General features: G+C 38.4%; 2 protein-coding genes across 2 annotated transcripts; one reads left to right on the forward strand and one right to left on the reverse strand.

Moving 5' to 3' along the window:
* Positions 1 to 606: 606 nt before the first annotated feature.
* Positions 607 to 21,032, forward strand: LOC121239538 (protein SUPPRESSOR OF K(+) TRANSPORT GROWTH DEFECT 1-like). Its single transcript, XM_041136798.1, has 8 exons — positions 607 to 1,437; positions 2,995 to 3,100; positions 5,508 to 5,706; positions 7,288 to 7,356; positions 7,448 to 7,522; positions 7,667 to 7,765; positions 7,917 to 8,072; positions 20,634 to 21,032. The coding sequence occupies exons 1-8, from the start codon at positions 960 to 962 to the stop codon at positions 20,757 to 20,759; spliced, it is 1,308 nt and encodes a 435-aa protein (XP_040992732.1). The 5' UTR covers positions 607 to 959; the 3' UTR covers positions 20,760 to 21,032.
* Positions 10,397 to 12,108, reverse strand: LOC121239540. Its single transcript, XM_041136806.1, has 2 exons — positions 11,584 to 12,108; positions 10,397 to 11,525 (listed from the first exon to the last, which is right to left on the reverse strand). Exon 2 carries the CDS (start codon positions 11,419 to 11,421, stop codon positions 10,468 to 10,470), a length of 954 nt encoding a protein of 317 aa, XP_040992740.1. The 5' UTR covers positions 11,422 to 11,525; positions 11,584 to 12,108; the 3' UTR covers positions 10,397 to 10,467.
* Positions 21,033 to 21,882: the final 850 nt, after the last annotated feature.

The following is a 21,882-nucleotide window of genomic DNA, read 5'->3' on the forward strand; positions in this document are numbered from 1 at the left end:
CGAAAAAAAAATTATGCTACAGATACACTCAGAGATGAAAAGGCAGTAATTTTAATTGGTCATGAGAAATGAAATAAACCTAGTAGAAAGGAATAAAGGAAGGAGGGAGAAATGAAGGGGAGATACCGCGGGAGAGAAATGAGTTGGGGAGAGGGAGAATCGGGAGAGAGAAAATATTTTTCATTCCATTTGGCCTAGCTACAGTGAAATACAAATATGACCCACAATACTAATTTATTGTAGTTAGAAGTCATTTTTTTTTTGTATTTATATAATCCAATGCAGTGTATTTTTAGACTCTATCATCTAAACTTCTCATTTTTTTTGAATTTGCATAATAAAATGAGGATGTACTAACTAAGAAAAAAGAAGAATAATGATAGGGTTATTACTCTACTACTACCTATCTACTACGCTTTTTGTATTTTTTTATTTATTTTACTTAATGATTAAAGAAATAAATATTAGTAAAGTTATATATATATTTTTTATTTTTTCTTAATGATTGAGGATGTTAAAAAATACTTAAAAAAACAACAAAACAATAAAAAAATCTTGGAACGAACTTGAGCAGGAAAGAAAGAACTACTTTGACTTTGCCAAATAACCTTTCAACAAACAAAATCCGAAAGGACAAATGTATCCCAATTTCCAAACGCGTCCATTCAACACGAAGGAAGATTCCTTCCTCCTCTCCTTTCCCTACCAATCGAAATCAAAAGCCTATTTCTCCCCAGAGCAAAAAATTTCCCAATAGATCAGACCTTTACTTCTCCCGGGAAAATCTGGTCCGATACCCTCGATTCGTAACCCTTCTTCAATTCCCACCATATCCGAAGCTTCTTCTGTTTTGTTAGAGATGAAACTCGCAGAATTCTAGGTTTGGAAATTATTATCCTTTGTTTTGGTTGTCTTTTGACCGATTCGGTTTCTTCTATGCGATTTTTGGGCTTCGAAATATGTATAGCAATTTCAAGGAGCAAGCGATTGAGTACGTGAAGCAGGCCGTGCAGGAAGATAATGCTGGAAACTACGCCAAGGCGTTCCCGCTGTACATGAACGCTTTGGAGTACTTCAAGACGCACCTCAAGTACGAGAAGAACCCCAAGATCAAGGAGGCCATCACGCAGAAGTTCACCGAGTACCTGCGCCGGGCCGAGGAGATCCGGGCGGTGCTTGACGACGGGGGGCCTAGCTCCGCCTCCAACGGTGGGGATGCTGCCGTGGCATCGAGGCCCAAGACCAAGCCAAAAAATGGGGAAGGCGGTGGGGACGGAGAGGACGCGGAGCAGTCCAAGTTGAGAGCCGGTTTGAACTCCGCCATCGTGAGGGAGAAACCCAACATCAAGTGGAGCGATGTGGCGGGCCTGGAGAGCGCCAAGCAGGCGCTTCAGGAGGCCGTCATATTGCCCGTCAAGTTCCCACAATTCTTTACCGGTTAGTTTTAATGAAGTTGCTAATTCTAATACTAATGTTTTTGGTGGAATTGAGTTTTTATTTATTATAAATGACTAATGCGTTGTAAGCAGCGGGTAGGAGTTTTTGATTTGGATACTTTTGTGTGACCGACGATTACATGCATGGCTATACCTACTGCTTATGTTTGCCAATTTTATTAGTGTGTTATCTTTTCATTTCCTATTGTTTCCAATAAGGGTTAAATTTTGGTTTTTGGGTGGCAGTGTCGTCTTAGTTGCTTTTTTTTTGATGGGTAATCAAATATATTGTATTCATAGAAATAGGCAAAACCCAATTACACGAGAAGTATATATGAAGAAACGCCTAGCTAGAGGCTACAATAGAAAGAAGAAGATCATGGACACTAAGTCCGTTACAAACTATGGCCCCCGCCCATGAGAACAATGATTTAAAAAAGAAAACTTTTAGCTCATCTAGTGTTCTCTCTTGATCTTTGAAACTTCTTGCGTTTCTCTTCCTCCAAATACACCAACACAAGCATATTGGTACCAACCTCCAAATTGCTGCTACCTGAGAATTTCCATATAGTCCTCTCCAGCTTGCGAGGAAATCCACCAATCTATAAGGCATAACCCAAGACAATCCAACTCTTGAGAAAAAATCATCCCACATGCCCTTGGCCACCTCACAGTGTAAAAGCAGATGATCAACTGACCCCCCATGCTTCTTACACATACAACACCAATCTAGGACAATAATCCGTCGTTTCCTCAAATTATCTATAGTAAGAATCTTGTCGAACGATGCTGTGCAAACAAAAAAAGCTGCTTTTGAAGGAGCTTTCGTCTGCCATATGCTCTTCTACAGAAACATAGACTTTCTGGAGTTCTTAAGCTTTTGATAAAAAGAACTGACAGAGAAAATACATTTTTTAGAATGATTCCAAAGCATCTTGTCTCCGGTGCTCCCTGAAATACTTGCAGAATATAATGCCACAAAGAACTCCGTAATTGACTCCAATTCCCAATCTTGGGCTGCCCTAATGAAGTCAATATTTCATTGCGGGGTGCCATTTGTAAAGACTAGAAGATCGGTGATCGATGCCTCCTTTCCACTAGCTCCTTTCCACTAGTTTCGTAATTATTTTTTCGCTAATATAAGAATTTGAGCTAGTTTTTCATATGGTGATAGAATCTAATTGGTCTTTAATCAAAATTAAGAAACAAGAATTCGCGTTATTTTATTTAATAATCATCCACATTACTGGCAAAGCATTTGATTGGAGTAAGCATCAACACGATTCCAACCTTCCTAAGGATGAAAAAACCTACATTATCACCACTGTAGATGTAGCTTATTTGGTTTTAGTGAGAAAAAGCTTTTTCAGGATCAGCAACTTCCTGTCTTATTTTATGCTTTCAAGTGATGGGGAGAATCAAGTCAGCAACCTGCTTTGCCAGTCTATTTTTATTCTTCATTTAACTACTACATTCTTCACTGTCAGCATTATTTGTCTGTCATGTACACCTGATTCTATTTTTTAATGGAAATATTTTCTCTAATTTCTCTACTTAGGCAAGAGACGACCATGGAGGGCTTTTTTATTGTATGGACCACCTGGAACTGGAAAGTCATACTTGGCCAAGGCAGTTGCAACTGAAGCAGAATCGACCTTTTTCAGGTATAATATACACCATCATACATTGAAGGATCTTAATCGGAATGTTCACTTGTCATGAATGCATGTAAGATACTATCTAAGCTGCTCTAGTACCTCGTGCATTTCCTCTGCTACGGAGCATCTGCAACTGGCTGGTCATATCTAGCAGTTACCATATATATTTTTTTTATCAGTAAATAAGGATTTTATTGATAATAGGTGAAGCCAAGTACACGGGACATATACAAGAGCCACACCTAGGCATGACTGTCTAAAGATACAAGAAAATCATATATGTTCATGCCATCAAAGCCTTTTAAAATCGACCAATGGAATAAAAGTAAGGTTTTAAGCTTGTCCATTGTCCGTTCACAATCCTCAAAGCTTTACCTTATATTTTGATGACTGTTTGCAACTATTTTATGATTCTGCTACTTTCTGTCTGATGTAACCCGTTAGTGGCTCTGTTAATGGCTTCCTTGCTTGTTGAGACCATCAATTTACCCGAATTCAGGTTTCTGTCCTGTCTTTTGGTTATCCTTGATGTTTTCCCTACTGAATTTATGAGGTGATTTAGGTATCTGTACCTTGATTTTGATTTGCCCTGATTTATAAGCTGCACAAGGCTGTCAAACTTAAGGCTTCTCATGTAAAATGTAACATAAGTGTGAGTTCCATAAAGTTCTTGCCCCATTCTATCTATGATTTCCTTCATTTTATTACCTTTCTATATATAAGCATATAAGCTTTAACATGATGTTTTCTCCACTCAAGATCATGGCCCTTCAGTCAGTGATGGCCAAGCCAGCAAAGAGTTCAAAATGATTATGTGAGTTCCTTGATGTTTAGGATTTTTTGAGTGGCTTGTGACTTGATTTGCGTTAGATTTATTCCCATTTGGGGTAGTTGTGCCCTTGCAATTTGACAAAGAATAGCAGCTAGGGATTTCTGGAGTGATGTTTTATGATATCTCCTACTTAGTGCTGTAAATAAACAAGGCTACTCAGCATGCAACTGAAATTCCTCTTGATTAAACTCGAATCCGACTTGATTCGATTATTAAATAGGCTGTCCGTGAACAAAAGATTAGAGTTAATTTTTAAATGATACAAACTTGTATAAAACTCGGCTGACTTGTTGACGTTCATGAACAAGCTCGTATAAAGCTTGGTTCAACTGGGGGGCTCACTAATTTATTAACACAAACATATATTAATTTTAAAAATACATCATATTATATATCTATATAGTTGACTATATATATGGTATATTTAATAGTTATGATGAATACTTATGTTATATATGTATGATATATATTTTTAGATATATAACTATTTTATGAATATAATTGTATAAATCTTATAACTATACTAAGATCTTATAAATGTGTAATTGAGAGCTAAGTATCCATTTAATTGTATTTGAAAATAATTATGAATAATTGTGATTATAAGAACAAATTTGTATCTAATTGTTTATGAGTAAGAATATTATTTAATCCTGTTTTTTATTTTTGCTTTTCTAAATTTCAAATTTTTTAAAACTGGTAAATGAGTCGAGTAGGGCTGAGTGCTTGGCTTGATTTTTAGTTGAGTCTGCACTTGAGAGTGTCTTACTCAAGTCAAGTTTGAACATCCAAAAAAGCTCGAGTCGCTTTAGCATGATGTTTTAATAATCGAGTCAAGTGTCTGTGCACTACTTAGAACTTGGCTCGATTACAGCCCTACTCCTACCACATCATACTGAGAGTTGAATTCATGTCTGTTACAGTCCCCATTTACGTACTCCAAAGTTAGGAACCATTCTTGTTTCAATTGATGAAGGCATTATGTCACCAATAAAAAAAAATTGATGAATGCATTATGTCAGCTTGCACTATACTAGTCGTGCATTTGTATGATGCATGGAAACATTGTTAATTTTAAATTCTAATTCTAATATCAATGTGGAGTTTTCTGATTTTGGTATTCTTTGATTTTTAATTAATAAATTAGATGTAGAAGAAAGAAGACGAAACATTATAGAGACCAGAATACGAAGTATTCTAGATATTTAAAATTCCAAATTGTCTAATTATTATTGACATGACCTTTCAAATTATTTTAAACTTAATGATAAAATTCATATGGTCATTTATGCAAGATTGGAGGATGTGGCTGAAAAGGAGTAAAGCTCATGCTAGAAAATTAGATATGTTATAGATGCTTGTCTTTGTGTGTGTGATGTGTGTGTTGATTTGCAAGCATGCATGCATATGCATCCATATGTGCATTTTTGTGTGTGTATTTGTATGTGGTATTCTTCTTTGTCGCATTTTAGGGCAGACATATCTTCCTTTTGCCTACATATATAATTTTTTGTATAATTTTTGAAATAGGTTAATAAGTTGGAATGTGTTTCTAATTGCCTTTACTTTTTAACCTGACAGTGTTTCTTCATCGGACCTGGTTTCAAAGTGGATGGGTGAAAGTGAAAAGCTAGTTTCAAACCTTTTCCAAATGGCTCGTGAAAGTGCTCCATCCATCATCTTCATTGATGAAATAGACTCATTAAGTGGTCAGCGTGGAGAAGGCAACGAGAGTGAAGCTTCTAGGCGTATCAAGACAGAAATTCTTGTGCAGATGCAGGTAATGTTTGTATGGATGGAAGCACTTTAAAATTTCCTTTTTAATTATATGAGCTGACTTTTCTGTGAATATTTTGCAGTGACGTTTTAAAAATGTGGATTTGAGACCTTGTAAAAGAAAAAAAACTGTGGATGTGAGACTGGTAATGTATAGTTATAGGGTCCATTTGAAGCAAGATAGGTGTAAATTGGTCATCCGCTTTTTGCGATACCAATTTTATCAATAAAGTTTTATTTTTGGCATAGTAAGGATGATGAGTACCAACTACAGTATTGTAGCTCATAGATTAGGAAGTTTACGAAGGAACTTGTATATGATATTCTTGATCTGTGCTTGTTGGGTTTCGTAATGTTACCTGTATTTTTCTTCACCATAAGTTGTGCTCAGGGTTGTCATGAGGGAAGCCTGGGCATTACCAGGATTTTATTCCCCAAACTTGAGTCTACAGTAGTATTTTCTTCATTGAGCTTGAGTTCACTTAGATGGGCTTGCTTATTTAATGCTAAGCTCATTTGCAATAGATTTTAGTTTTAACCTTTAATTTTTGTCAGCCTTATTCGCCTAGGTTGGAGTTGGGATTAGTTCAAAACTACAATTTGACCAAGTTTTTGTAGAGAAAACTGAACTGATGAACTTTTGGTGGCAATTGAAGACAAGTTTTTGTAGGATTCAGTAAAATGAACAATTAAGCGGAGGCAACTGAGTGATGGATAATTTTTTTCACCACCTTGCTGCCTGCAGTTTATCAATGCTACATGGGTATATCTGAATACGGTGGTCGGCACACTAGGCAAATAGATGTTTGTTTGTTGGTGTCGGCAACGAAGATGCAAAATACCAGTGGTTCTTAGGTTTAAAAGCTCTCTTGCATTAATTGTATTGTCCCATACACTGTCAACCCCAATTCCCAATTCAGAAGGAATTGGCACAATTGATAGATGTGAGGTTGATAACTTCTCATGAATATAAATTGTTGAGAGTATGGATTGAGGTAAGATGGAAAAGTTTTGTGAAATGGAGAAGGCCTCATTTCTTCACAGTTAGGAAATTTGTACCGTACAAGTGCATCTTTGTAATTAATATTCACGATTTTTCACGGAAGAAATTTATTGTTGTAAGGTGTATCAGGTTTACACAAGTTAAGTATTTCCTGTCAGTTTTTGTTTTGGCCATGTTGTCTTCTTTAATTAATTTTTTCTTTCAGATTTTGTTTCTTTTTAGCAATCTCTGATTCTCTGTTACTATGTGAAAATAAGGCCTTCATGTTGAAATTTTCCATGTTTAGGTAATGTTTGCCTTAAAGAGAAACCATTTCCCATATGATATTGGTAAGGGATTATAGCACTTCTTATTGAGGTTTTGCGAGGTGGAGTGATAAATAATTATTGTTGCCTTTGTCTTGTGCTTTGAAGAGTATGTTGGGCCTCTGAAGATAGAGATTTGATGTTGAGAATTAATGAACTGCCACGATAACAAATTTTCATGCCGTTGTATAAATCTTCCAACATACTTTGAATTTGATTAATTGTTTCAATTTATTGTATCTTAACATTACTGGACCTTTTCTTTCTTACGATTTAGGGTGTAGGGCACAATGATGAGAAAGTTCTTGTTCTTGCAGCTACAAATACTCCTTATGCTCTAGACCAGGTAAAGGGGAACATGGCCTTGTTTTCCTGTCATCTTGTCTTCAATCAGCATAAATAATATGTTGCTTGTGGCTAAGCAGTTTTAATTTCAGGCCATCCGACGGCGTTTTGACAAGCGTATATACATTCCTCTGCCAGACTTGAAGGCCCGGCAGCACATATTTAAGGTGATGGAAACGATTCTTCTTTTATTTTTATAATTCCTTTAGGAAAAGAAGAGAAGAAAAGAGGGCTACATGAGAATCATTTTCATGTAGTAGTAAGCTTTTTAATGGTATCTATTTATCTTTTGGCTTTTACAACCTTAACAGGTGCATCTAGGAGATACTCCCCACAATTTAACTGAAATAGATTTTGAAAGTCTGGCCCGCAGGACAGAGGGTTTTTCAGGTTCAGATATTGCTGTTTGTGTAAGTGGGATGCCACAATGAGATGCCTGATATTTTATCACTTTTTATTCTGCTGTCCATAATTGTATGAATGATGCGATGCTGGTCAGTTGGAAATAGCTGGCTCTTATGCCCCCTATTTATTTATATATTTATTTTTTACTTTCTGTAGGTTAAGGATGTCCTGTTTGAACCTGTTCGGAAAACACAAGACGCAATGCACTTTGTTAAGACTCCTAATGGTATGTGGGTGCCATGTGGACCAAAGCAGCAAGGTGCTGTCCAAATTACCATTCAGGAGCTGGAGGCACAAGGACTGGCTTCACAGGTACTGCAGCTAGTTTTGATATGCTTAATTGTTATTATTACCCTTTTTCTTGCTGTCTGTTAATATTTGGTCTCCTATTTATCTGTTGGATCTGTAGGATACCGATAAAAAAGTTGGATCTGTAGGATGACAATCACATTATAGATTATTTTTCAAACTCCTAATGGGTCAATCTAAAACTAATAAAAGATAGGAAAATAATATAGATTGAGCTGACTTCAAATTCTACTCAATTCATTGTGATGAAATGTTTTAATCCAAACTCATTTTTCAACACATTAATGAAATGACTCAAATTGGTTTTGCACTTCAATTTGTTTTTGTTTCATGTGGACTTGCAGGTTTGTTTGTTTCAATGTAAACAATTTTTTTACAGAATATTTTTGATCAATTTATTTTACAGGAGAATAAACAGTTTTCTGGTATTTGGTTATGGCTTGAAATTTTTTTTCTAAAAGTACTTTCTGTTGTTTGGTGAACCTAATATTTTAGGTAAACATAATTTTTTTATAATAAAAATGGTACACTGTATCACATTAAACTTTATTCTTATTAAATACCATACACTATTTTTCATAATTACCAATGAAATATATAAAAAATTTGGAATGTCATCTATCTTTTCGTTCCCCTGAAAAATTTTCCTTTCCCCACATCTACAGTGACAAAAAATGTATTTGTGCAAATTCAATATAACATGAGTTCAATAAGCATAGATGATATAGTAATAAATTGCCTCAACGTAATCTAAAAAATCAAATTTAACATAACATAATCATCTCAACCATAGTGAAAATACGTTTCATGATTTCAGCAAAACCTGACTCTAATTTCTAAGTTCAAAATGAAAGTAAAACATAAAAATCGTGATAATAAAAGTAGAGTAATGATATAGACCGCACTTCCATTCCATTTTCACCCCACTATGTAAAATGTGGCAGTTTTATCACCCTTGGATGATCCTTTAATTCTTTTTAAAGAAGAAATTCAAAGGTTAATGGGCAACGCCACCTCATCATAGTGGGATGAAAGTGAGAGGGTGTGAGTGTCCACCTCATTATAGAATTTTATAGAATTCCTTTACCTTTTAACATGTGAGTGTCCAATATATACTTACAAAAAAAATGTGAATGTCCAATGTAAGATGACTCTTATATATATAGTTTTTGAGTAATTTATGACTGGCCATGCATGGTTCCAGCTGAATAGCCATGCACTAAATTAACAGTGTGCACGAATAAGGATGATTGGATAGCTTAAGTATAATTATGAACACATGTACTTATAAAAAAATAATAATAATTATGAACACGTGTGAGAATGAGTAGTGTTAACAAAAGAACAAAAAAGGGGTAATGAAACCTCTCCCTTCTGCTAAATAATTGCAATTGAAACGTGCTTATAAATGGGGAGTAGCAGTTGTTTGATCAAACTCTTTAACAATCAATTTACGATTGTAAACTCTAAACAAAAATTCCAAATCTTGTAAGGAATCCAAATTTGAAGAATTTGACTATCATAGGGCATACAAGTTAGGTTGAGGTGCATGATTTTGTCGGATTCGTTGATAAGCTCCCTTATTTGAGTATTATAGGATGCTCTCCTCCTTCGAAGTTTTCTAAGAAGCCTCAAGTTGAGATCTCTATGCTGTCTTAGGGATCGTTTGGACACTTAGGGCAGGTTTGGGGGGTGAGATGAGAATTTTGTATTTTGTTTGAGAGTTTAAAATATTGTGTTTTAATATTATTATTGTATTGGGATTTGAAAAAGGTGAATTGAGATTTGAAAAAGTTGAATTGTTTATTATATTTTGTATGGGGATTTGAAAAAAGTGTAATGATGAGATGAGATGAGAATTTTGTCTCTCATCCCATCCCATCCCCCAAACTTGCCCTTAGAATATATCATAATTCTGTGAGTAGTAATGAAATGATTTGTGAATAGTAGTGAAATTGTTTGAGTTAAGACATTTTATTGGGTTTGGGGAAAGTAGAGAGAAAAAAGTTGAATAAAAATATTATAAAGTTAAAAAATTATTTGAATATTTTTTTTAATATTATTTTTGTTTTGAAATTTGAAAAGCTTGTATTGTTTTTTGTGTTTTGTTTAGAAGTTTGGGAAAGTTTTATTGGTGTTTTTCGATAATGATTAGGTAATGATTAGATGAAAAAGTTGAAGACTTGAAATTGAAAAGTGTTTTGTGTTTGAGTGATGTTTGGGAAGGAAATAATGAAAAGTTTTGAGAATATATGAGAATCCCTCGTTACCCAAACGAGCCCTTAGACTTGGTGGTTGCACAAGCCTTTATAATTTTTTTTTTTTTGATAAGTAAACGGTAGTATAAATAAGAATAGGCCAAGCCTAGATGTACAAGGTGGAATACAAGAGATAGGACCTATCTGGTTGCTAAAAAAGAAAGAAGAAAATCATGTACAGTTAGGCCATTAAAATCTACAGCACTAGCCCACAGAAGTAAGGTGCGGTAAAAGAAAATTCTAAGACCCTCTAATGTCAGCTCCTTATCCTCAAATGTCCGCTCATTACGCTCCCGCCATATGCACCACATAATACAAATAGGAACCATCTTCCACACAGCTTTGATTTGTGGAGCACCATCCGGCATTACCCAACAAGCTAATAACTCTACCACTATAGCAGGCATGACCCAAATCAACCCTATACGTATGAACACATCGCTCCACAATGCTCTAGCTATCTCACAATGTAGCATAAGATGATCCACTGTCTCGCCAGCTTTCTTGCACATACAACACCATTCTAGAATAATAACCTGGCGCTTCCGCAGATTATCAGTGGTCAAAATCTTACCCAGAGCCACTGTCCAAGTGAAAAGTAGTGCTTTTGGAGGTGCCTTATTCCTCCACACACCTTTCCAAGGAAAATGCGTGTTTGGAAGCTTAGTAAGGGACTTATAGAAGGAGCGAACCGAAAAGATACCCTTACCTGCCGGATTCCACCACAGCTTATCTTCTCTCAAACCAGACATCCTCGTAGAATACACTCGACTGAAAAAGGCCTCAACACTGTTAAGTTCCCAATCATGTATTGCTTTACTAAAGATGACATTCCAATGGAGTTGATCCCCTGAACGAATCATGAGATCCGCCACAGAAGCCTCTTGATCACATGCCACATGAAAAACAGAAGGGAATGCAACTGCTAGAGCCTCCTCGCCACACCAAATGTCTCTCCAAAATTTTATACGAGTTCCTTCACCCACCAAAAATTTAGTATGACGAGAAAACACCCCCCAACCACGTCGTATATGCTTCCAAACCCCCACCCCATAGGACCCATTCCCCTCTCTAGTACACCACTCCCCTCCCATCTTACCATGTTTGCAATCAACCACTAATTTCCATAGAGCTTCTGGTTCCACATTGTATCTCCAAAGCCATTTCCTAAGCAATGCCCGATTAAAAGTTCTCAAATTCTTTATCCCCAATCCACCTGAAGGAATTGGTCTGCATACCTTATCCCAACTGACTAGATGAAACTTGAATTCATCTCCCATCCCACTCCATAAGAAATCCTGATAAAGTTTTTCGATTCGCGCCGCCACACTAGCTGGAATTGGAAATAAAGATAGAAAGTAAGTTGGTAGGTTAGAGAGAGTACTCTTGATAAGCATCACCCGGCCTCCTTTCGATAAATACAGTCTCTTCCACCCAGCCAATCTTCGTTCTATTTTCTCAATAACTGTGTTCCAAATAGACAAAGCCCATGAAGCGGCCCCCAATGGTAACCCCAAATACGTCATAGGAAGAGAAGCGACCTTGCACCCAAGAGTGTTAGCCAACTGTCGAGAAATGTTGACGTTTCCAACAGGCACTAATTCTGATTTATCGAAGTTAACTCTTAAACTTGACGCTGCTTCGAAACAAAAAAGAAGCGCCTTCAGTGCCCTAAGTTGATCTTGCTCTGCATCATAGAAAATTAAAGTGTCATCTGCGAATAATAAATGGGAGACCGAGATAAGGCCCCTTTGTGGATCACCCACAGAAAAACCAGCTATAAAACCATGACTAACCACAGCCGATAACATCCTACTCAAAGCCTCAGTGACGATAACGAAAAGTAGAGGGGACAAGGGATCACCTTGTCTTAAGCCTCGAGAGCTATAGAAAAAACCCTCTAAGTTACCATTGATCAAGACTGAAAATCTTGCCGTAGAAATGCACCATCTGATCCACATACACCACCTCTCCCCAAAGCCACATCTCTTTAGTAAGTACAAGAGGAATTCCCAGTTAACATGATCATATGCTTTTTCTATATCTAGTTTACAAATAATGCCTGGAGTGCTGGACTTTAATCTACTATTCAGACATTCATTTGCAATTAAGGCCGAGTCCAGAATCTAACGACCCCTTACAAAAGCATTTTGTGGTTTTGAGATTACTTTATCAATTGCCACCCCTAACCTGTAGCAAGCACCTTTGTAATGATTTTGTATATCCCATTAATGAGGCTAATGGGCCTAAAATCCTTCAACTCCACCGCTCCAGATTTCTTCAGAATCAAAGCAATAAAAGTAGCATTCAGACTTTTCTTGAATTTCCCTGCCGAGAAAAGCTCATGAAACACACTCATAATGTCATCTTTCACGACCTCCCAACATGTTTGAAAAAACCCCATTGTAAAACCATTGGGACCTGGTACTTTATCCTTTACCATCTTATGAACCACGTCCAAAAACTCCACCTCCTCAAAAGATCTTTCCAACCAGGATGCTGTCTATGGTTCTATGGACTCAAAACCAAGTCCATCTAGTTTGGGCCTCCAACCCTCATTTTCTGTAAATAGACGATCATAGAAATTCACCACATGTTCTCGGATCGTAGGGGCCTCTGTGCAATCACTACTGTTGATTTTCAGCATCTCAATAGAGTTAGTTCTCCGATGAGAGTTAGCCACTTTATGGAAAAATTTAGTGCTTCGATCCCCTTCCTTTAACCAAAGAGCTCTTGACTTCTGTCGCCAAGAGATCTCTTCTAAAGTTAAAACCCTTTCCAACTCTGATGCCAGCCCTGTCTTGCTTGAAGTTTCCTTTGGGGTAAGAGCCCTATCCTCAATAGTCCTTTCAAGATTCTGTAACTCCTCCATTAAAGTTTTCTTTTGCTCCCCTATATTTCCAAACGATTGGGAATTCCAAAGTTTTAAATCTTCCTTTAATGCTTTCAGTTTGCCTGCAAGAATATAAGAGGGGGGTACCATAAAACTGATAAGAAGACCACCAAAGCCTTACCATCTCCACGAAGCCATCGCTTTTAAGCCACATGTTTTCGAACTTGAAATAACGACGACCTCCTTGAATACCACCTCCATCTAATAGTATTGGAAAATGATCCGAGCATAGACACGGCAGTCGCTTCTGACATACCTCCGGATAATGGCTTTCCCAGTCCGGCGATATTAAAAATCTATCCAGCCGGGACCAAGTTTGACTGTTAGACCATGTGAAGAGACCGCCAACTAGAGGGAGTTCAACCAAATTCAGGTAAAAAATGCACTCTGAAAATTCAGCCATGGCTGGATGTAATTGGGTGCTTCCAGATCTTTCACTAGGGAACCTTAGTACATTAAAATCTCCTCCAATGCAACAAGGAAGTCCCCACCCACTATAGATAGCAACCATTTCATCCCACAAACGGCTTCTAATATTGTCAATGTTCGGTCCATAAACACCTGCAAAAGCCTACAAGAAATTATCCTCTACCATCTTAAAAGAGCAAGCCACTGTAAATTCCGCTACAAACTCCTTCATATTCTCCACAACCCTTTTATCCCACATCACAAAAACACCGCCCGATGCCCCCTCAGAAGCTAGATAGGCCCAATCTGCATACGGGCAACCCCATACATTTCTCACGAGCTTTCTGTTTACCAATTTCAATTTGGTTTCTTGTAAACATACGATATCCGCCTTCCAATCCTGAAGTAGATTTCTTATGCGTAGCCGTTTATTAGCCTCGTTCAACCTGCGAACGTTCCAAGACACAATTTTTGGCTTCATAAAGACACAGTCAACCCCTTCCCTTTGGACCTAACGCGGCTTGAGCTACCCTCATTCAACGACCAATTAAGCCTATTAAGCTCCCTTTTCTTCTTAGAATCAGCTTTTGTGGACTGAATATGACTCGCCTCAATGGACGTGAGGAGGGCCATAAACTGTTCTTCATATCCCACACATTTCATACCCACAACCTGTTGTATGTCCTTTACCGTTTGGAATACCTACTCAGAGAATTCAAAGTCATTCGGTAATGAACAATATAATGGAAAAGGCTCCCTTACTACTTCGTCTCCCTCCCCCCCGAACAGATTATTTCCTTTCCATTCTACTACAGTGCTCACTTTGTCCACTGCAAGAGAATTCGAGAAGTCCATATTAACCTCCAAGCGTCCCTGCGATAACCCCCCAGCTTTATCTTCCAAGAAAACCCCCCTCCTTATTTCTCCTTCTTCCGATAGTACCTCCAGATGTTCGTCGTAGGTAGAACAAAGACCCAACTGAAGAGATGAGGGCTCTACGGTATGGATTGGCATTTTCTGGGTGTCAAGTTCTTGAAAACTACTGAACGGAGATGGAATCTGCGATTTCTCCTCCTCGCGCGACGGTAGAACTTGGTCCACCACCCTCGCCGGCGTAACCTGAGTCGAGGCCGAGTCGTCGACCACCGTCGGACAAGTCTGTGAATGTCCCGCAGCCAAAGGAGGAGGAGATCCCTCGATTTGGCTTTGAACCAGACCCTCATGCTCTGGAAAAGGACCCTTCGACGGCGTAGATGCCTTCACCGATGGAGCGATGGCTTGCGGCGAGACCATCGGCGCGGTCACCTGCGGCGAGCCCACCTGAAGCCTCATCGTCGATGTTGATATGGGCCCATGGACCAATGGGTCAGCAGCGGCCTTTGGAGTCCCGACAGACTCTGCTGGGTCGAGAGTAACCTTGGGCTGAGTCCCATCTACTGCTCCCAAAGCCTGTCCCTTTCCTAAGCCCCCGTAAGGTTCCAACTCCTGCCCCAAAACGTTGCGTTTCAGCTAACCAACTATATCATTTAGTTCTCCCAAGCGTGTTTCGATGACAGCTAAGGCCTCTACCAATGTTTCCTTATTCGGACCAACATCCCCCCTGCCATTAACGTCGCTGGACTGACCCCTCTCCAAAGCTGGAACACCACCAAGCTTGAGCAATCCTGACGTCTCTGACCCCTTTGCAACCCAAGGCCCCTCCTGTCGACCAACTAATGCCTCCTTGAATGACGACGGAAGAGCTCCATGCAAGGGTTTCACAGGTGCAACACCATCTTTAATAGCATCTTGCAACACCACCATGAGGTTCCTCCAGCCCACACCACTTCTGCCTTCAAGGATAAAGATGAAGCTCCTTCTTCCACCACCTTCATACTCTGCCAGAACCATATACGTACCTCTAGCATTGGAAGAACTTTGAGCAATATAGCCACTGTCCCCATCCCTATGAGCAGAGTAGAAACCCCTAGCTCTACAAAACCACCTAGCAGTCCCCACCCCTACTCTCATGTTTTTCACCCCTTTCCTTCCTTTCTCACTCAAAAATACGTAACGCCCATCCCTGCTCACCTCAAAAAGCTTAGCCTCAATCACAACACGTTTCATGACTGGCACTATCCAATGTAATAGAACACTAACCAACACCCACAACCACCAACACCTATGCCATTAACAGAAAACTAATGAAGAGAAAACTAACTGTGTGAATATTTCGCATGTGTACGGAGAGAATTCCAAAAGGAGACCTATGCTCTCAGAAAATCATTTTTCCAAGGACTCCTTTATAATTTTCCTGAAATCAAGTGTAAAATGGAACATTCTAGACAATTATATGTAGCGGACACTGAAATAATCAATTTAGCAAACTCTGTTTTTTTTATTGCGTATAAAAAATAATTCACTGTCTCACCAATTCCACCGCGAGACAACCTTTTTTGCCCTCCCACCTCAAAACCCAACAAACCAAACATTACAAATAAAACATATTATAGCTGAGATGATTGTAAGAGGAAACATTCAGGTCAAACCAAATATAGATATCATATCAAATTATACAAAATAAGTAAATAGAGTCAATCACAGAGAAACAAATATAAAATCAAGATACCGAAGTCTCATTGCCAATTATAGATATCTTGATATAGAAGTCTCAAGATAAATATAAATCTAACCCTGGATCCCTCCCCAATGGCAGTCTCATTATATAGGGTTCCGGGGTTAGATTTATGCATGATGTTTGCCAATTATAGATATCTTGATATATAAGTCTCATTGCCAATTGTAGATATCAAGATATAGAAGTCTCAGTAAATTAACTTCTTAAACTCACATGTTCTCGGTGTTTTAAGAAGTTAATTTACTGATGCTTGTTAATTTAAACAGAGAACTTATCCGAAAAAGTTACTGTGGTAGGCACCTTACTCCTCCAAATGCACTTCCAGTGAAAAGAAATCTGGCTCTGACAATCCAAAACCTTGTATGATGATTGAACAGTGAACTTATTATTCACTGTGTGGATTCATAACATCCTATCCACCTCAACACGTTGAATTGGTATTGTGTTTTTTATTTATAATTACTTATAAAAAAAGAAAAACAATACCAACTCGAAGTGTATAACAAGTTGAAAAGGGTGGAGATATCTCCTATTTCCCAATCCTTGGCTGCTCTAATAAAGTGAACATTCCATTGCAAGGAGCCATTAGAGCTGTCCAATAGATCCAACACTGAGGCCTCCTGATTAAGAGCAATGCAGAATAGGAAAGGGAACAGGATCTTGAGGGTGGAATTGCCACACCAAACATCATGCATAAATCTAACCCTGTATCCCTCCCCAATGGCAAATCTAGTTTGACTAGCAAAGATATCCCACCCATTCTTAATAGTTTTGCACTAACCCACTCCATCCACAACCATCACTTTATTAGACACCAACCCCCCAAGCACTCACATACTTGGAATCAATTATGGCCTTTCACAAAGAGTCCCCTTCTTGCTGATCCCGCCATAACCATTTTCCAAGACAAGCCTTATTGAAGATCCTCAAATTACCAACCCCCAACCCTCCACTAGAAATCGGAGAGCAAACCTTGTCCCAACTAACCAGGGGGGACTTGGCCTCCAAGCAAATTGTTCTGTGAGGAGTCTCTCATAGTAGTGGACATTGTGATCCTTGATCTTGAAATGGTCATGAAGGACACGACCATCAATGTGGAGCTTCTCTATGGTATTTTTCCTCCAATGAGAGCTGGCCACCCAATGAAAGAACTTTGTGCATTTGTCTCAGCCGCAGACCCCAAGATTTTTGCCTCAACAAGATCTCCTCCAACAAGAGCATCTTTTTAATTTCAGTAGCCCCAATACTTTTCCTCGCCAAGTCCTCATTCAAAAGAGCCCCAATCTCCTCTTGACCCTCTAGGCCTTGCAACTCCTCAAGAAGGGTCTTCTTCACACTTCTACATTTCGAAAAACTTCCACGTTCCACTTCTTCAAGTCATTCTTCAAGGTTTTGAGTTTACCAGCCAATATAAAGCTTGGAGTGCCACTAAACTCATAAGATGACCACCATTGCCTCTCCTTATCCACAAATCCATAAGCTTTTAACCACATATTTGAAACTTAATAATCCTGCGCCCCCCCATGTATACCCTTGCAATCCATCATGATGGGGGAAGTGGTCCGAACATAGCTGAGGCAATCACTTCTGACACAACTCTGGAAATTTGCCTCCCAAGGAGATACGAGAAATCTATTCAATCTTGACCAAACCTGATTGTTATACCACATAAAGGTACCCCCAACAAGAGGCAAATCAAGGAGATCCTAATAAAAAATAAGGTCTGAGAACTCTTCCATGGCCGGACATAGCCAAGACTCTCACTCGCTCTCACTTGGAAACTGAGTGACGTTGAAATCCCCTCCAATACACCAAGGACATCCCACCAACTACATAAATCAGCAATCTCATACCACAACAATTTCCTATTTCTATCAAAATTTGGCCCATAGATACCCACAAAAAAACCCACTCAAAACCATCATCCACATTCTTGAAGAAGCAAGCCACCGAGTAGTCCCCAATATACTCCTCAACTAGTCCTCTATCCTTTTATCCCACATCACGAGTAGAATGTTCATCTGGGCTGGGTTTTTTCCTGGCCAGTCCGGAACCTGGGCTACTAAACCCGGGTACACCCGGTCCGGGTACCGGGTTACGCATTTTTTTTTTCATCCAAAGAACTCTTCTGGTTGACTCTGAGAGAATTTCTGCACAGACCTATTGATGACCCCAACTCAAAACAGTCAAACAAATTGAACAATTCGAAAAAGAAAAATTAAAAATGAAACATCTACGAAAAATTGAAAAGCAGGAGTGGAAGATATGTCTGAAACGGGCTTAGCGTAGCACCTAATGTTTTCTGGTTAGATAGAGAGGGCGCTTTGAGTTTGTATATAAAGGGTTTAGGTAATGTAAGAAAATTAGACGCCATGGATAAAATACTCAGAGAGAAACAGAATGGAGGCAGGTGGCCGGCTGACAGCTTTGAGCCCCTGAAGCGAGTGTGCCCTTTAAGGTGATCATAAGAAAAATTAAGAGACTTGAGTTGTAAATTCGGGTTCCAGCCGGGGTCTGACCTGGGCTAACTTGGCCTAGGTTCCGGCCAGGGTTCTTGGGCCGGAACCTGGATGAACAATCCTAATCTCGAGGATACTACCCAAAGCCCCCATGGAAGCAAGAAAATGCATCTGACATAAGAACGACCCCACAAGCTTCTAATAATGCTTCTATCAATAAATTTAAGATTTGTTTCCTGCAAGCAAATGACATTCACCTTCCATTGACGTAATGAATTCCTAACACAAATCCGCTTGTTAAGATCATTCAGCCTCCTAATGTTCCAAGAGAGAATATTAGGCTACATAAAAGAATGTTTGACGCCCACCCCCTTATCCTCCCTCGACTTGCATTCCCGTCTTTCACATCATAGTTTATTGTACTAATGAGTCTCTTCAATTGATCTTCATAACCCTCACATGAAATCCCCACACAGTCTTAAATCTCTTTTACCTTCTGAAGCACCCATTTCGAAGAGAATTCAGGCATATTTATACTCAGGGCAAGGTATGTAAGGGAACAGGTTCAACTTCAGCCTCGTCCCTCCCAAATACCAAAATCAGCACCCTCCAATTCCTTAGTAACGAACTACATATCCACATTCATCTGATCATCCCCCAATTGCCTCTGTTTTTTCCTCAAACTGAAAACATGTAGATACAAGAGCACTCAGCTCCAGAACGCTTCCCTCAGAAGACAATGGCAACGAAACATCATACCCAATATCACAAAGTGGAGATTGAACGAGAGGTAGTCAGAATCTTCTGAGCATCTTCGGCAACAGTGGGCCGAGGCACGACATTGACAACAACACTAGTATGAACTTCCTGAGGCAAAATGACATTCTTCTCCTATGCTGGTGAAACCACCGACGATGGGACATTGTTCAGAGGCTTGGTAACAATCCTAAAGCAAAACTGACCCATAATTTACACCCAAAATAATTTAAAAATGAAACAAAATTATACTAAAATTGGTGATGATGAAAGCATACCTGCTAACAAAGCACAAAATTAACAAAAACAAGAATAAAAAAACATGGTTTTTGAATAACACCCATTTACGAGTGATTGTTTGGCTTTTGAATAACAAAGCAAAAATATGAAACGCAAACCATAAATTGGATATCCAGATGACATAAACATGAATGGCGAGAATGGTTCGGGATTGTTTGGCACCAAATGAGATGGTGAAGGATAGGTGACATGAGAGAGGGTTAAGATGGAGAGAGTGGTAGTACAAGCTAGAGAGAGACAGAAGAGACTGTAGATTTGTAGTGTTTTATAAATATTTGAGCCACCGGTAATCTGTCTGAAACCATCGGGATTGTTTTAAAAGTTGGTTTCAAAAATTTTTGAGCGCAAGTCATTTTCTTGAAAATAAGAACTAAGTTTTCCCTTGGCTGAAATCATTTTCCGTTGACCATATTTTTCAAACCTTCCCTACACTCAAAAATGTGGAAAACTATTTACAGAAACTATTTTACTGGGAAACAAATAGAGCCTAAATTGAATTAGAACTACAGATATTGTTTGTGAATAAAATCTGGATATTTTTTTTGGGATTATGTTGGAAGGCTCCTAAATGATTTTTCATTTGAATTTGAAATCGAAGAAAATTTGATTAGTTTTGGTCCTTTGTCTGCCAACTCATAGAATTATAATCCAAATACATGAATTTGGAATCAGTTCATTTTTGTTCCAGATCATTAATTGGATTTCAAATCACTTGGGTCATTGCGAAGGTTATCAAACTTTAGAAATGAATTCTAAAATAGGTTGGTGAACTAAGAGAAATGTTAATGTTCTCAGACAACTCATTAAAACAGACTTGAATATGTTCCTTAGAAACTTTAATCCAATGGTTGTTGCTAATGAACTCCCTTGCAGATCCTTCCACCCCCAATCTCGAGAACAGATTTTGACAAGGTGCTTGCAAGGCAGAAGCCTACAGTGAGTAAAACTGACCTTGAGGTCCATGAGAAATTCACGAGGGAATTTGGAGAGGAAGGTTGAGGAATTTGATAAAATTTCGTGACATGGATCCACGCTAGTGAGTAGGGTCTGATTTGTATTATATTTATCAGTGCTGGATCCAGTGAATTATTTCCTTTCTATTTAGCTTCTTTACATGGGGGAAGTTGACCTTATCTCCCCTTTTCTGTATTCGGATGGAAATACTGAGGTTTGATACTTATAAAATTGCTTGTCCCAAATTGTAAAGAACAGTTTTAGAATGATGGCCCTAGAAGGTTGAACATGAATCACATGCCATACTTGTTGCCTATATATGTTGGTTGGTCCTCTGATATTTGCAAACTGATTTTCCAATTTACAAGTTGATCAATTTTCAGGTATTATTGTTATGGTTGGTTTGAAGTTTGATCAGTAGGATGGATGAAGGGGGCCATATAGGCGGTCTACAACTCTTAATTTATTTATTACTTTTTTTAATCAATTTATATACACCATTCGTATAAAGGAAGTTTAGGGCCTGTACTGAGAATTCCCTCATTACTATTCGTTATTTTATTATAAATTTTCACCTACTTTTTATTACTATTCAATATTCTATCATTATTTTTTTATTACTTTTTCACTATTATTCACAGAATACTTGAGAATACCTCACTACCCAAACATAACAGGTACTCGGACTTTACTTGTGTTTATAGCTCACTAACGAAGTCCAAAGTTCTGTTGGGGATGCCGTGTTCTTAGTCTGGCAAATTCAAGTCAATGTGAAGTATCACAATGAAAATTGAATACTCGATGGAAAATCGAGTCAAGATATGGAATTGGTAGAAGGCTGCTTGAATTCAGTGTTGGTGCGTTATTATACAATACAGATTCATTCTCTTATAAGTACGTTACTAATTAGTACCCTGTCATGAGTCTTCCATCATCATTGAATTTACTTGGTGTGTAGATATAACTGGAGAAAGTATTTTCGGAGTCTTTTAGAATGGTTCTAGAGTTGTTTAATCACCCTATGAATTTCTTGGTATGCAGAGTATGCAAGCCTAATGAGCTGAAGTCAGTATGTAATTACTTATCATAGCGTTCTTTAGCTCTGCAGTAGCAACTCAATGAATTATTTCTTTCAAAAACCTATCTTAACAAAAATTACCTTGCAAAC

The sequence above is a fragment of the Juglans microcarpa x Juglans regia genome, chromosome 7D (assembly GCF_004785595.1).
Source record: "Juglans microcarpa x Juglans regia isolate MS1-56 chromosome 7D, Jm3101_v1.0, whole genome shotgun sequence".
Taxonomy (NCBI): Eukaryota; Viridiplantae; Streptophyta; class Magnoliopsida; order Fagales; family Juglandaceae; genus Juglans; species Juglans microcarpa x Juglans regia.

Bases quoted from the DNA above. Each gene is read 5' to 3' on its own strand.
- LOC121239538 (XM_041136798.1), top strand. From the start codon at position 960: ATGTATAGCAATTTCAAGGAGCAAGCGATTGAGTACGTGAAGCAGGCC. The intron at 7,523-7,666 runs GTGATGGAAACG...CAACCTTAACAG, and splicing joins CCCGGCAGCACATATTTAAG to GTGCATCTAGGAGATACTCC. The intron at 8,073-20,633 runs GTACTGCAGCTA...ACTCCCTTGCAG, and splicing joins CACAAGGACTGGCTTCACAG to ATCCTTCCACCCCCAATCTC.
- LOC121239540 (XM_041136806.1), bottom strand. From the start codon at position 11,421: ATGGGAGGGGAGTGGTGTACTAGAGAGGGGAATGGGTCCTATGGGGTG.